The sequence below is a fragment of the Homalodisca vitripennis genome, chromosome X (genome assembly GCF_021130785.1).
Source record: "Homalodisca vitripennis isolate AUS2020 chromosome X, UT_GWSS_2.1, whole genome shotgun sequence".
In the NCBI taxonomy this organism is placed as follows: domain Eukaryota; kingdom Metazoa; phylum Arthropoda; class Insecta; order Hemiptera; family Cicadellidae; genus Homalodisca; species Homalodisca vitripennis.
In genome coordinates, this window is record NC_060215.1 from 57251256 (window position 1) to 57268082 (window position 16827).

A 16827-nucleotide genomic window follows, 5' to 3' on the forward strand; every position below is an offset into this window, starting at 1 on the left:
GTAGTACTAACTAGTAATAAAATAAATTAAAATTATTTAAATATTACTTATAACTAAACAGAAGTTACTTTCTAAACATCCCTCATACAATCTTAAGTAAAAAATTTGTGTTATCAAAAGTAGGCTACTAATTTCATCATATAATTTTAAATAATTTGAATATAATAAAAATATTTACTAAACAAACAGGATTGGAAGACACTATATTTAAATAACAATCGGTAGCATAAATAGGTACCATATTACAGTGTTTTGTGTTATTATTTCTTTAAACGACTTATTAAAGATACTTCAGACTTTAGAGTATGTCCAATCACTTTTTTGCTTTCAGGATTATTTTTTGTCGTGCCGCATATAATATAATTATCCTTGAACTTTTATTCACTTCCCAAATAAATGTATTGAAAGCCAGTTTAAGTACAAAATATACCCTATCTCGGCAATATTTTACGATTCTACAATATTGACAATTAGACAACTGTTTATTAGACCTCTTGACTTCATACAGTATTTATAAAAAATGTGTAAACCTTTTTACTGGAATGCAACAGACTCACAATACATGTTTCGTGAGAATTACTGGAATCTATCACTTGCAACCAACGAATACCTTTTCTGCAACAAACTTTTATTATATTTCTCAAACACTCACACAACTAAATCTTTCTATAATTTTAAGATTATCCACTGAGGACAGAGGTGTTCATGTACTACAAAGTTCGGCCTACATGTCTGACAACTTGACCTTGTCACTTGATGATTGCTCCCCCTCCCCCTTCTTATCTGATAAGCTTTTCCTTTATCTGTTGGACTGGAATAGTCAGATTAATTTTTCTTCAGTTTTAATTTAATTTAATTGCACTAATTAATTCTATTATATATATATATATATATATATATATATATAATTTATTTGTAAATAAATAAATAAATATATATATATATATATATATATATATATATATATATGCAATCCAAATTAATTATTATTTGTAACAACTCAAGCTCATGTACAGGCCATGGCCCATACGAGCTCTTTTCCAGAGATTACTAAATCATAATTTTGTTTACATTATTATAAGCGTCACTTCATTTTATATAAAGTTTATAAAACTATAGTCTGTTTCATACATTATTTATTTTATATTTTTGAGGATATAGCTCATTCATTCATTCTAGAACATAAGTGCTGGATCATTTCCTGCTAAAAAATGTTTCCCAGCTGAGAATACTTTATCATGTGCATACCCATGATGTGCTGGAGTTTCAACAAATAAACAACGATTTTTCATTCTTAATGCAATTCCTAGAATGGGAGGCACATCTGTATCTCTCAACATTAAAATACAACTCAGTGTTTCGTTTTTCCTTGGCTGAAACCATGACTTGTATTTTTAAATCCTACAACTGGTTTGTCTAAAATACATTATTTGACATTTGATAAGGTATTAAAATATAACAATCTCAACATCATCTTATAAACCTAAAGGATATGTTTAGTTACAAAGAAACATCCTACTCAGTTCTTATATTGTGTTGAAAATCACAATAAATATTCATTTAAGAACAATTAATTTGACTGATATATCACTATAATATAAGGCACTTGTTTATATAAAATACAAAGCAATTACAGTGAACTCTGCTATGAAAACTTTAAAGGCCTGAGAAGAAAAATGTACTCACAGAATCAATTATATATGGTAGTTGCTTTGTTTTATAACTTTGGAGATGGAATGGACAGATTATGAAAATGCTTTATCTTGTAGATTTTAAATTTTGTATAATAAACCACTTCTATTCCAGCGTTTTACGTAAAATATTGCCGTGAAATATATTTTTGCAGTTAAGTTTATGTGCATGCACACCCTTTTGTTACCTGTCACTTCACAATAAGTTACAAAACACATGTGTAATAACAAACCTCAATCAGGAAATAATCCATTGATAAACTGGCACCATGTACCAGAACCAGCTCAATGCTCAACTGGGTCTGGATCATAACTAGCTTGATACTGTAATTGTTGATACTTAATATTGGTACTAATCAAAATCCAAACTTAAAACCAAACATTCAAAATCTGCAATTTAAGGAGAGGTGATGTACATTATTTATACATGTGTGAATGACAGTATCAAAAAGACTGAGAAACTACTCTTTGTAAAAAATTTAGTTTTGTTATAAGAATTTGTTACTCTTTAGGCATGGATATGTTATAAACGCTGTTCACTGTATTTGCTTTCCTATACAAACATTAAATATTAAACAACAACATTTGTATAAGTGTTAGTGAAATACTTATGTAAACATTCATATATAGCAATAATAACTAGTATAGCCTAATATTAACTGCATTCTGGTGTTATTTATTGAGAAAGAGCCAAATTAAATTCAAGCTAATAAATCAATCATAATAAAAACTATGTATTATATTCTAATAACAATTATGGATTTTCTTAATCAATATTTAAGTGTTCTAAAATATTCTAGGTTTATAAATACATGAACAAAACACTTTGGGTTTACAGGTATGTGGGTATTCTAATAATTTTGTTATTATTGTTTTAAAATCCAAACTCAGTAGCCTCAATGTAATCAAAATTGTTGTAAATTTTACAACACTGCAAAACGTAAGTTAAAAAAATTAATTTTTTAATCAAATACAAATATTTAAAGCTGCATCCCCACTATGTCAAAGAGCATAGATCGGCTTTGCCGAGCGGTAAGTATGGATGCATAGTCAGCTTGTGCTGCCATATGTCAAGTGGCCATGCCCGTGTGCCAATCCCAGCCTAAGAAGTTGTCAGGCAGGCAGGAGTGTAGATGTTCCTTACGGTTAAATAACAGCACTACCACCTCGTTTCTTCATTTAGGAGAGGACTACACTGTATAAAATATGGTGGCTCAACAAAAAGGTTTTACATTTGATTCAGACATACCATGATCTTCCTGTATTATGGAACTATAGTATTTCGGGGGGGGGGGGGGGGGGGGGGGAACAGCAACAATAATAACTAACGCAGATGCTAACAAAAAAAATGTTCATCCAATAATATGTTTGCAGACTTTTATCAATTTTTAACAACATTGTGTTATTCAACCAAACTGGTCAGCCTTGATGTACCAATAACATCTTTACAGACTCTAATCAATTTTTAATAAGATTGTGTTATTCAACAAAGCCGGTCAGCCTTGCTGTAGACCAAGCCGATCTGCTTTACCAAACGGACTGACCACATCGCCACAGTGAGGATGCAGCACAAGGAATTATAACTGAGGGAAACTCAGGGTTTCAGCTTTCTCATGGTGCATGGATTATGATGTTACAAAAACTAAGTCTAACTGAAAGGTAATTAAATAACAACACATTGTTACTCTTACAACAATTAAAATTCTGTAAATTTCAAGTTTAACTCTAATGGACAAGTTGACTATAAGAATATTCTAGTTCTCATAGTAGTAGTAACAGAAAGAGCTTTTCTTGTCTAAGGATGCACGGGTTTCTACTAAGAGACTTTCCTTTACTTTAGGTTCCACCAGTTTTTGTTTAAACTTAATCACACTCCATTACATATAAGTTTTACAAACAATATAGAATTAAAAAAGCTACCAAAGGGTACAAACAGCCAAAAAATGGAGCATGGCAGGGTGGAGCATTGTGAACTACGATATTAAAAGTAGTGGGAAATGACCAAGAGCATCTTCTATTGTGACGTAGCATAGCAGAGTGAGTTTACTTTGGAACAAACCGAATGATCCTGCAGTAGACGCCAAACTCCTTATAACAGAGATTTTCAAAAAGAAACTCATCTGATATATTGTAACAAACTGCCCCAAGGCTATGAATTTAGAGACAGAGTAGAAGGAAGTAGCAAAAGCTCTTAATACATCAAGTAAATGACTTTTACTTTCAAGATGAGATTCTTATAATAAAAACAAAATAGTATTGAAAAAAATTAAATAAAGTAATAAAAGAATAACAATTCCTACATTTATTAAATGTACAATGCCTTTAAGCAAAGACGAATGATAACTAAATGGAGTCCAGAGAATACAATTTTAAAATGTATAATGAGGTATATAGTTAATTATCTATTAGTCATAACAATAAAAATGTATTAACAGATTATATATATAGCTGATAGAATACAACATGTATCTTCAATAACGTCTCTATTTTTGAGAGGGGAGGGTAGCTAGTTTTTACACATTTTTTAGGGTGTACTAATTAGATAAGAATTTGATATTCTATATTTTTGATTATATTTTAAGTGTTTTTCTCATTTTAAACTTTTTCACTGCAAATTAACCGGACATTTAAAAGATCAACATTCACTGTGTTTTTAAAATAATCTATATTTGAAAAAACCCAATGCTATTAACATGAGATAGTGTTTTACAGAAATTATATCCCACTTTGAAAGAGTTACTTAGCATATGCTAATGAGATTAATTTAAAACTTAATACTTCCTAGGAGTTTATCTATTTATATATTTTAAAAATAACTAAACCTGAGTACTTTTTCTGAAGTCACTCGGGCGCTTTTTGTGCTACCATACATGCTCAGCTCCGTCTGTTCATACTCTTACAAAAGCCATGGATATATTAAAATAGAATCTTATTCATTTTTAGACCTGAGAATATAGTTTTACATAGGCAGTCTGCTGAACCGAGAGTAAGTCAATTATAATAGCAACAAAATTATAATCCTTTACACTGTGTAAATGTAGTTATCAACATGAATACTAGAATTTGTGATGAATTCATTGAAGTACCAGAGCGAATATTTAGACAAACAGCTTTAAACTTTCTAAATAATATACTACAATTTTATGAAAATGATATTATATATAGGAACTAAAACTTACATTTCTTTGTATTTTATGCTCAAAATTGTGATCTGTAAATGGACGGTAAACCGTCATTAATAATAAAAATCAAGGTCAGAGTTTCTAAAAGAACTCATGCAACAAACATAACAATAACCAAATATTGTGTAAAACACAATAACACAATATTAAATTAACATAAAATACTATTGTATAACTTCAGATTTATAAAACTTTTTAATGTAATACAAACTAAGTATATTTTTCAATACTGCAATTACTGCAAAATCATAATATTATTAAGGGGAGTCCAAATGCCATTTAACAACCATGATAACTTTATGTCACTTATCTCTGTAACCAAGTAACTTAGAAGCATAATTTCTTTTTTACTTGAAAGATCAGTTCTTCTAGTAGATCCTTATATAAAATTATTAATTTTTTTTTATAAATCACTCGCTGCCTTTTCTAGTGTTCAATCTCGGTCAAAATCAGCTGCTTCACAACTCTTTAAACACTTTACACCCGCTAGAGAAGCATTCATTGAAAAATATCACAGCATCGTATGTACCAAATGTCGACGTTGGTAATCTTACAAAAGTTATACTTTTATTTGTAAACATCCATAACCAAACATATGCTGAAATAAAGAACAGCTATTTTTCAATCAGATGGTTAGCCAACACAGTAAACCAAAATTATATACATATACAGAGTAATGATTACTATAAGAAGTGAAAAATAGATACCGTATATGCAAGGAAAAGTCTCGCACTGAAATTTTGTTGCAGGTGCAACTTTATTAATTTTTGTTCTTTCATTAATAATTTTTGTATCATAAAGGCATATATGTTGTTGGAAAGAGGAATTTCCAAAGTATAATAATCAACCAAAAACTCATTATTGACAAGAAATCAAATGTTTACCACTTGGAATCCCCTTAAGGTCTAAAGACTTCCATACAATTTTATTCAACATGAGTCAGATAAATTTAAATGTTTATCACACAATAAATCAAACGGAAAAAGTGTTATAAAAAACATAATAACATACTTTTAAACAAATAAGGAATTTGCTTCCTTTCTATTAATAAATAGAACCTTTTCAAGTTACTGAAGTTAAGCTCGCTGAAACTGGAGGTACCAAGGTGTTTCCTTGTACAAAAACCAAAGCCCAGCAGCCCACAAGAAGAAGTTTAAAAAGGAAAGAATCTGCAACATAAAGTTTTTTGGTTAGAGTCAAGAGACCTGAAAAAAAAATTTAACATTTTAGTCAGTTATGAGCCATCTCAATCTATTGTATCTTGGATATTTTCAATGAAACTTGACAAACATGACTATTCTGAAAGCTTTTAATGGTCACAATCAATGTGTGTAATCAATATAAATGTGTAAATTGTTTACGTTAAATTGCATATAAGTTGCCAAATCATTCAAATACCAAGCCAAGTAGCAATTTCTTCAAAAACATTTTTATTAAATAATTTTTTGGATTTCTCCATCAGGTAAATGGAACTACAGTGGTGTTGAAGGCGTTTACATTCAGGCTCTCTTCCACACACCAAACTCATAGCTTTCCAAACAAGTCCAAATAATAAACGGTAATAATACGCCACAGCACATGTCCCATAACAAGCTTCACTGAGGTTACATGCAAAATTTCAAATGTATAACTCATTTAAGTCTTGAGATATCTAGTGGGCAGATAGACAGACTTACAAAACAGAAATTGACACAAATATTACACTCAGCCAAATTTCATTGGACATGAACCATCGTAGAACATCTTGTCTACGTACAAATGAAAATTCATGGAAGATTTACAGCCTACAGATAAAATCTGTCTTGGGATATCTTGCCACATGATAGACTCACATTTTTGCTCATTAAGATAGTTTCTTAGTAGTGTTTAAATAATAAAAGTTCTGATGAGCTAGGGATGGTGCTACAATACAAGAGTGCGCTAAAATCAAGTCTTGTCACTAACTTTTAATATTGACTTTGACTCTATTATTTTCATTTGACTCTGTGAATGAAAATATTATATGCCTTAATATATGATCAAACACTCCAATAAATGACAAATTTTTATTTTTGTTTCAACAACAATAAAAAACAAAAATAAAAATTTGTCATTTATTGGAGTGTTTGATGATATATTAAGCATTTAGTTTCCAATAAGAAGAAGCTGGTAAATGTAAAATATTATTTGTTAAAAACTCAGATGATGTACTCTGTTTGTTTACAAATTTATTTATTCTGTAATATCTCGTTAGCACCATGATTACCCATAAGACCAATGTAAATATATTCTTTGCTAATAACCTAGGTTTGTGTGTCAAAGATACAAATGATACAAGTTCATTTGCTGTTTTAGATGATAAATATAGGTCAATCCATAGTTGGTGCTGTTGCACTAAATTAAGTCTTAATGAGGAAAAGGTTCAGGATCTTTGGATTAATCTAGGATGTTATATTTAAGATGAAGCTACTTCATCTCACGCACGCACGCACGCACACACACACACACACACACACACACACACACACACACACACACACACACACACAAATTAAATTTGGAACTTGCCCAATTTTAAGTTTCACTCAGGGATACACTTTCAAATTTTTTGAAGATGGCCGCCATTTTCTAATATGGCGGCCAACTTTAAAATCTTTTATGGAACACCCTGTATTTTATGTTGTTTACTCTACAAAATAAGACATTTTTGCTTTTGAGAGTTTTTCAATATCTCTAATGGTTCAGGAGCTACGTGGATTGGAAGTTTTCATCATCAGTCCGAAAAAAATCCAAAAACTTCCAGTCCACGTAGCTCCTGAACCATTAGAGATATTGAAAAACTCTCTCTCTCTCTATATATGTATATACAGGGTGATTCAAAACTAAACGGCAATCTCTCGGGAGCTTATTCTATAGCTAAAAAACAAGTAAAAAAGTTCATATAACCATATACCCGGAAACGCTTCGTTAGCGAGTTACGCCTAGCGAAAGATTTCGCCCGGATTTCAGAACCCTTGGTGAAGTCAGGCCGTATAAAAATGGTAAAGGTAGTTACAAAGATACAAATACGATTGTTTTTTATGTTTTTATATCTGACAAATTTATTAAAATTCGTCCCAGAGCTGTAAATGCAATACTTTCAGAGATATCTTACGTAAAACACAAGAATTGGTGCAAAGATATAACACATTTTTGTGTTTAACGTAAGATTACTTCCATAAATGTTAAATAAAGGTCATTTTTTTTCTTAAACAGATTTGTAGAACATTTAATTCTGAAAAGATTCATGTGAATTACTTAGGAAAAAAATTAATAATAGGTATTGAAATTTAGCTTTATTTAAAAATAAAACAGACGCACAAAAATGCATATTCTTATTTGTATATGTATAGATATATATATATATATATATATATATATATATATATATATATTATATATATATATATAAAACTAACTTCATATTGCATGTCATTAAAAAAAGGTCACCAGTGAGATCATCATAACAACCTATTATGTATATGTGGATAGCCACTTATCGTTTGTGTCTGTGAGGTAGTTGTAGGTTAACAAAGAAAGTGATTGTTCTATAAAAAAAGGGTATTAAGATTAATCTGTAGTGTCACTGTGAATGCACACTGTAGATCTTTATTTATTAGTTTGGAACTCTTACTGTTCTATCCTTGTATATGTTATATATACTACTTTACCTCAAACATAAACTCCACATATACTCTAGACCAGTGGTCTGCAAACTACAGCCCACAGACACACCAGGCCAACAAGAGGGTTTCAACAAGCCCGCGGATAGTCATACAAAATTAATTTCCATCCATAGCCAAATGACAATGGTTTTTAGTACTGTTAGTGTAGTAGAGGTTTGCACCAGCTTAGCTGACTTAATTATTAGTAACAGGTTATATTTTAAATAATATTTCCAAAAGAATTTCTAATATAATACAATAATATTTTGATTTGAGTAACAAAATAATATCCATGCTGAGATAGATCAATATTGATATACATTATGAATCAAAACATTTTAAAAGCAAATATGCTCATATTATAAGTTAGTCCCGAGCAGAAAAGGTGTAATCTTTAAAGAAAATTATGTAATCTCAATGATTACAAAGAGTAAACATCAGAATGAGGCTGCTGTTCGGGCAAGTTTAAAAATCAGTTACACATTAATTAATTATGCCTGGCAAGCCATTTTCTGACAGTAAGTAAACTTGTACAGTAGAACCCCTCATATCCGGCCTCGGTTTTACCGCACCTCGGTTTATCCGGCCACTTCCCGGAAGCCAATATCGAAATTTATTTCCCACGGATTACAGACGCGCAGTTACACGCACTAGTCTCCCACGACTCGTGCGTTATCTTGGTATATCTGTTTGTTTACATTTTCTTGTGTTTACTTTTCAGTAGCTGTGTTGTCCTCAGTTGAGCTAGTAGGTTTAACCTCTAAACAGTTCGTTGATTATTTCCAGTGCGGTTAGTACAGTACACTACAATTCTTTTGTTTCGTCAGGTGTTGTGTATTGTGTTGCAGTGTCGTTTTTATGTACAGTACTGAAAAAGGAAAAAACGAGTGCGTCAAAATGAAAATGTAACGTGGTGACAGTGGAACAAAAACTTAACGCGATCGAACGAATTGATAAAGGCGAATCAGTGGCCAAAATATATAGTGAACTAAACGTGGGAAAGAGCACGGTTAATGACTGGAGTCGTAATCGAAAAACTTTGATGGACTATTGTACACAAATAGAGAGTGAAAAGGTTTTATCCGAACGGCGGTATTTGAGAAAACCTTCCAATGAGATGGTTGATGACGCTTTGTGGCTTTGGTTTTTACAAGAGAGAAGAAGGGGCACTCCTATTTCAGGACCAGTTTTAAAAGAGAAGGCTATGATTTTATATACAAAATTGGGAGTAAACACTGAGTTCGTAGCCAGTAATGGCTGGCTAGACCGCTGGAAAAAAAAGACATGGAGTTACATTTGTAAATATTTGCGGCGAGAAAATGTCAGCAGATGCACCATCGGCGAGTGAATTTGTGGTCAAACTGGCAAAGATGATACAACAAGAGAAGCTTGTCCCAGATCAGGTCTATAACATCGACGAGACCGGGCTGAATTTCAAACGTTTGCCACAAAAGACGTTCTCTGTTGGGGATTCAAGTTCAGCTTCAGGGTTTAAACTAAACAAAGAGCGTATAACGGTTGCCCTGTGTTCAAATGCATCTGGGGAGCATAAACTCCCACTTTTGGTCATCGGTAAATCCAAGAAACCCAGAGCCTTCAAACATATTAATGTTTCTTCTCTTCCTGTGGTTTATCGTGCCCAGAAGTCAGCGTGGATGGACTCATACATTTTTATTGACTGGTTCGTAAACGAATTCATTAATAAAGTTAAGAAATTCTTAAAGGAACATAAGTTGCCAGAAAAAGCTATTTTAGTGCTTGATAACGCTGGAACCCATCCCCATGAACTAGAGTGTGAAGATGCTCCCGGAATAAAATTGTTTTTTCTACCTGCCAATGTCACAAGTCTTATCCAACCTATGGACAGGGTGTAATCGAATGTATGAAAAGGCGATATCGGCGCAAACTTCTGTCTGAGATTTTAGGAAAAATGGACACTGACGGTGTGGATCTCGTCTCGGCTCTGAAGCAAATTAACATAAAGGATGTTATCTATATGACTGCTGAATCATATGATGAAATCCCCAGTACAACATTTGTCAAGTCTTGGCGGAAGGCCTGGCCAGATATTGAGAAATTGGTCAATGGCACAGTCAATGAAGATTTGATCCAGGTAGCAGATGAGCAGCAAGAGAATTGTAATGCAGAACTTATAAATGACCTGACGAAGTTAGCATTAACTGGCGGTGAAGAAATCTTAAATCAAGATGTTCAGGAATGGGTAACTGGTGATGATGATTTGGAAAACGAATATCTAAGTGATGAACAAATCGTGCAGAGTGTTGTAGAAGAGTATGAAAATGAAGAAGCAGAAAAATCAGATGATGACACTTCGGAAGAAGATAAAATAAGCCATGAGGAGGCGAGAAATGCACTTCAGACATCACTAGCCTACATAGAGCAACAGGACCACTCAACAGCTGTTGACGTTATGTTATTCAAAAAGTGGAGAGACTATGCCTACAAAAAAACAATGGACAACAAAGTTCAGCAGAAAATTACGGACTATTATAAGGCCTAATGTAATCTTCAAAGCAAATTTATTGTGAGTAATTTTTATATCTCTATCTTTATTTCACATTAATTTATGTTATCTGAATTCACAAATGTACTGTATTTTATGTTAATTATTTAACCACTTTTTCTTATACAATAAATTTTTTATTCGTTTTACAGACGTGTGTATTTTTATAACAAATAATCCCAAAAGAGATTTATACACTACTTTTGACTGTATTTATTAATTACATATTATTAATAGGTATAAATTATCGTTTTTATAATAGGTTGGTTTATCCGGCCGAATCGTTAACCGGCCATGGCCTCGGTCCCGTGGAGGCCGGTTATGAGGGGTTCTACTGTACTTTGAACGAGCCATTGGGAGCTATGTCCCCAAAACTTGCAAATGTTTAATTCACTCTGCTTGTCTCCAAATAGGCTACAGTTGTGGGTTGACCATAAGATAAAGACACTAACTGATATTAGTCACTAGTTTGAAGATGCCTGCAAGAAATTTGAGTGTTATTCTACTGTGTTAGATGAGTCTATGGATGTGTCCAATTCAGCTCAAGTACACTTAGTAGATTAAGCTTTAACCCTTTGCATGCCAACGTACCGGTATTACGGCCGTCGGCTACTCAACTGAAAATCGCCAACGGCCGTAATATAGGTACGTCACGTTTTTCGCCTGTAATTTTCTTATAGTTCATCCGATTGCCGCGAAATTTTGACTAATCGATAGTCAATTAGTTGCTTTGTAACTGCAAAGTAGTTTATTCCTCTATGGACTGTTTGTTTGGTCGTATTTGACCTTCGCATCTGTTGTATTGTTTTGTCGAGAGTGAGGTTACGTTCGTGTTGCTGTGCGGTGTTTACGTTTGTATTTCTCACATTACTTTTGTTGTTAGGGCATTTTTATTATTTATGTGTACTGAATATTTAGTAAAATGAATAAGAGAAAGAGAGAGCAGTCACCAGTGAGTGAAAATACACTGTTAGGTGCATTATATGACACGGGAGTGCACGTATTGGATGATGAACTAAGTGACGATTTTATCGACAATATTTCACTATCAGATGACTCCAATATTGATTCAGATTCTTGTAATGAGGCAGTAGTGGATGATACAGACGAAGATCCGGATTATTCCCCTGACAACAATGCAGATTATTCATCATCTGATGAGCTAGACTTGCCTTCGACATCAGCAGGTAGGCCTAGGGGTAGACGAGGTAGGCCACCAAATGTTGTGCCTGATATTTCTGATCAGAATAATACTGATGCTTCTAGGCCTAATAGTAATGTCCATCAACAAAATGACAATCAACCCATTATTGATGAAAATAATTGGAAAAACTTTCTCTTTTCTGAAATACCAGGACCAAAGCATTATCCTCCAAGTGATGCATTGCCTGTTCAGTATTTCAATATGTTCTTTACTCTTGGCTTACTTGAAACCCTTGTTACAGAAACTAACCGCTATGCAAATGAATATATTCGTAACCATCCAACTTTGTCCCCAGGCACCAGAGTACACAGTTGGCGAGTTGTAACACTCGCAGAAATGAAAGCTTTTCTAGCTTGTATATTGAATATGGGACTAAATAAGAAACCCACCATCAGCAGTTATTGGTCAACTGATTGGACACTGTCCAGCCCTTTTTTCCCTAAAATGTTTAGTAGAAATCGTTTTCAGGCAATCCTACAATTCTTTCATATGGTTGATAATCGCACCCTAGCTAAACCCGGTGAACCAGAATATGATCCTGCTGGAAAGTTCCAACCCCTCCTAGACCATGCAAATAGGCTATTCAGGACCCACTACACTCCACATAGGGAAATTTCTATTGACGAGAGTCTTGTTGGTACAAAAAATCATTCGCAACTGATTCAATACCTTCCCAATAAACACCACCATAAATGGGGAATCAAGTTGTGGATGTTATGTGATTCAGTAACCAAATATTGCCTAGGTTTTACTTGCTATAAAAGTAAAAGAGATGCAGGTGGTAACAGTGAAAATGGACTAGCCTACAAAGTTGTAAAAACTTTATTACAAATTGGCCAGTACCTGGGAAAAGGCTATCATTTGTGTGTTGACAATTTTTTCAATTCGATTCCTCTTGCAAAATTTCTGTTTAGCAACTCAACATACATCACTGGGACGATTAGGAGAAATAGAAAGGGAATACCTGAAAGAATGAAGGGAAAGTTGGATGTAGGTCAAGCTCTGTACATGAGAAATGACAACCTACTGATGCTAGCGTACAGGGACAAGAAAAGTCAAAAGAACCCGGTGATGTTGTTATCAACAAAAGGTACCGCTAAAAATGTTGAAAAGGTAAAAAAAAGACATAACAGAGAAGAAACTACAGTAAAACCTGAAATTATTGACCAGTACAACAGATGCATGGGAGGTGTTGACGGGTCAGACCAGATGCTTTACTGCTACCTTGATGAACGGAGGACAGTAAAGTACTGGAAGAAGGTAACCTTCAATGTATTTGCTAGAATAGTGCTAAATGCCTATATAATTTATAAGGAAAATTGTGTTGGAAAAGTTATGTCAAGGTTCCAGTTCACAAGCAGTATCATTCGTGACCTTGGTCAAGAGTGGCTTGACATAAATAATCGACCACTAAACATGGCAGGTGGAGATAGACCAAATGGTTTTGGTTTGGAATCATTACCTGGCACAATGGAAAGGAACTGCTGTGTTTGCAGTAAAGTTAGCACTGCAGCTGGAGGTCCTAGGAAGAGGTCCAGACTTATTTGTAAAAATTGCAAGAAAGGCATTCATGCCACTTGGTTTTGGAAAACACCGATGTTAGACTCCATCCGTGTAATGTAAATAATGTACATAGTCTCTTTTAGTTATAGTTTTGTGATTTTTAACAGTGAAAATTGATTTGTGAATATTGAGTAACATTACATACAACGTCCATGCAAATTACAAAAACTGTGCCCGTGTCACATTTAGTGAAAAAAATCATAACTGGACTTCTATATAAGGTAGGCTTTTGAAATTTTGTAATTAGGTTAAGGGTTAGATAATAGTTTACTAGGATATAACAGGAAATCAGCTGAGCATACTTTTTTTTAAACCACTTATTTGTGCTAAAAAAAATGTATTTTGGAAATTTTAAAATTTTTTTTATTAATTTTTAATTTTTTTATAAGTTTAAATTACATTTATGCAACTAAAATTTACCAACAGAACAAGGGCATTTCATAAGCAAAATAATGGTAAAAAAAATCATCAATATCTGTTAAAAAAATAAAAAAGTTATGATACATTTAGTGAAAGCTTGCAAAACTGCTGAAAATGCCCTTGGCGTTTCTGGGTAGTACTTTTGGAAAATGGGCTGGCATGCAAAGGGTTAAGACAAGTGTAATTAGTGATTTTAAATTTTTTTAAGAATTGGTGTTCTAAATCTAAATAAATTAACATGGATGACTACAGATGGAGGTAAAAGTATTTGTGCCCTTAAAACAGGATTAGTAGAATATGTTTGGAATGCAGTTCAAAATGTTGAAGGTGAGACCCCATAGTCTAAAGACCCTTTTCTAAAAGACACTCCAGTAGACAGTTGTGTATTGAGGGAGCAATACTAAAATATACTGCGTCTCTAACACTTTTCAGACAACACTGTACCTCCTCTCTAAGGTAAATTTACTCAAATAAAGAACCTTGTAGATATGTTTAGGGAAAGCTTCTCCAGAAACTGTGTGCCTTCAAGAAATGTGTGTATTGATGAAAGAAAGTCTACTGCATTTGAAGGGGCAACTAGGGTTTAAACAGAGTATACTGTTGTAAAGATATAAATACTGAGTGAAGTAAAACTGGCTATATCAGTGACATTTTTATTAGAGTTCAAATGCTTTCAATACTGATTTCACTAATATGTTTTAGTAATAATAATTTGATTATCAAGATACTATAAAGTTTAATAGCTTACCAAAGATTCTGTAAGGCCTACAACATTGCCACGGGTGATGGTGATGCAGTTAATATACTCCGGTCCTGGGCTACATCCGTGCAGGTTAGCTCTGAGATAGTCTGGATGAGTCAGGCTCTTCAGCTGGCTCTGGCCGTAACCCCATGCTCCCAGGCAAGCAATCCACAGTACTGCTAGCACCACAGAAGCTCCAAAATCCTACATGACACTCACAGTTTGACACATGCAGAAAAAAATACCTTTTGTAATTAAAAATCATTCTAGAATTTATTGGTTTTGTTTTTACATGATAAATATTAATTTGTTTTGTATTATTAAGAGGACATGGCAAGTTCAAGCCTTCGTCTAAATGAAAATTATCTTGAATGATCCAGTGACTTAAATTATATTAGTTCAAGTGACAGTGATAATGTATCGTTAGAAGACAATACCGTGATTGGAAATGAGTCTTTACAAGAAGACAGTGACTATTGCATTCTGATACCCTGTTCCATCTTCCAACTACTTTTCTTGTTAAAATAAATGTGTATGTGTTTGTTTTTACTCAAGCCCATTTTATAAACTTTAAAACAATGTATAAAACATAATTTTATAGAAACAGATGACTGAACTAGTAACAAAGAATATTTTACAATTTCCGCACATACAGCCCCAGATATAACATCCACTAGGAGCAGAACAGACCGCCACAGTTTGTACTGGGGGACATTATTCAGAATCACTTTGTTTAGTAAACCTATTTCAGTTTATTAAAACACCAAAAATAAATATAAATAAGTCTCACCTATGTATACATTTTTAATACAATACTTACAACCAAAGCCAAGTTTCCATTGCTTTCATAATCTTCTCTAAACTTAATGTAGATGAAAGCCATGATGATGACATAGATTACAGAAACCCAGCACATTGTGAACAAGAACTCAGCTTCGCTAGAGAAATCATTTCCAAGTGACACTATCGGAGAGGTGCCATTGCACTCTACCTTTGCTGACACAATGTTGAGGCTGCAATAAACATGAAAATGGATTACTTATAATGCACAGATTTTACAAGAAACATCATTCAAGTATTCTCAACAATATTCCATTTAGTATAGAATAGAATATTCTTTATTGCACATATTCTTGGAGAACAGGGCAAAAGTCATGTTTATGTTACAATTGGTGCATGAGTTAGTGTTTGTCAAAAATTGTGTGTTCTACATTGAACAAATTCTTGGATGGTGTAAATTGGTCGCTCCAGTAGCCAGTTTCTCAAGGAGGCTTTGAAGTTCTTTTCTGGCAGTCTTCTTAGGGATTCAGGTAGAGTGTTGAAGAACATTGCTCCTCGATAAGAAGGTTTCCTCTCAAATAAGCTGAGATGATGTTGATTTAAGGAGAAAGTTGCTCCTGTGTCTGGTGTTATAGGAGTGTCCGTCTCCAGTTCTTGCTTGCCCCGATTTGATTGTATAGAGGATTGTCTCTTGGATGTAGAGTCCTACTACAGTCAGAATTCTCAGTTCTTTGAAGGCTGTTCGGCATGTGTCAAGTGGTCCTAGTCCTTTTAGAGCTCTAATTGTCCTTTTTTGTAGAACCAGCACCCTCTGGAGATTTGAGATTGTCGTGCCTCCCCAGGCTATCAGGCCGCATCTCAAGTGAGATTCAAACAACGAGTAGTATGCTGTCATAGCTACATCAGTGTTGCTGATTTGTGCAATTCTCCTTATTGCGTAAAGACTGCTATTTAGTTTTTGACAGAGCTGGTTGATGTGTGGTTCCCAAGATAAATTTCGGTCCAAGGTGAGTCCTAAATATTTTCCCAATTCTATTG

The 16827-nt window shown here is 33.5% G+C and overlaps 1 protein-coding gene across 2 annotated transcripts in view; it reads right to left on the reverse strand.

Moving 5' to 3' along the window:
• Positions 1-1119: 1119 nt before the first annotated feature.
• LOC124369027 (synaptophysin-like) overlaps positions 1120-16827 on the reverse strand; it is a 32421-nt gene continuing 16713 nt past the window's right edge. For both annotated transcript variants that reach the window (XM_046826702.1, XM_046826701.1), the window contains exons 4-6: positions 15830-16022; positions 15016-15213; positions 1120-6042 (exon numbers count right to left, since the gene is read on the reverse strand). In XM_046826702.1, the coding sequence (XP_046682658.1) occupies positions 5950-6042; positions 15016-15213; positions 15830-16022 (484 nt within the window). In that variant the 3' untranslated portion in view covers positions 1120-5949. The remainder of the gene's footprint in view (positions 6043-15015; positions 15214-15829; positions 16023-16827) is intronic.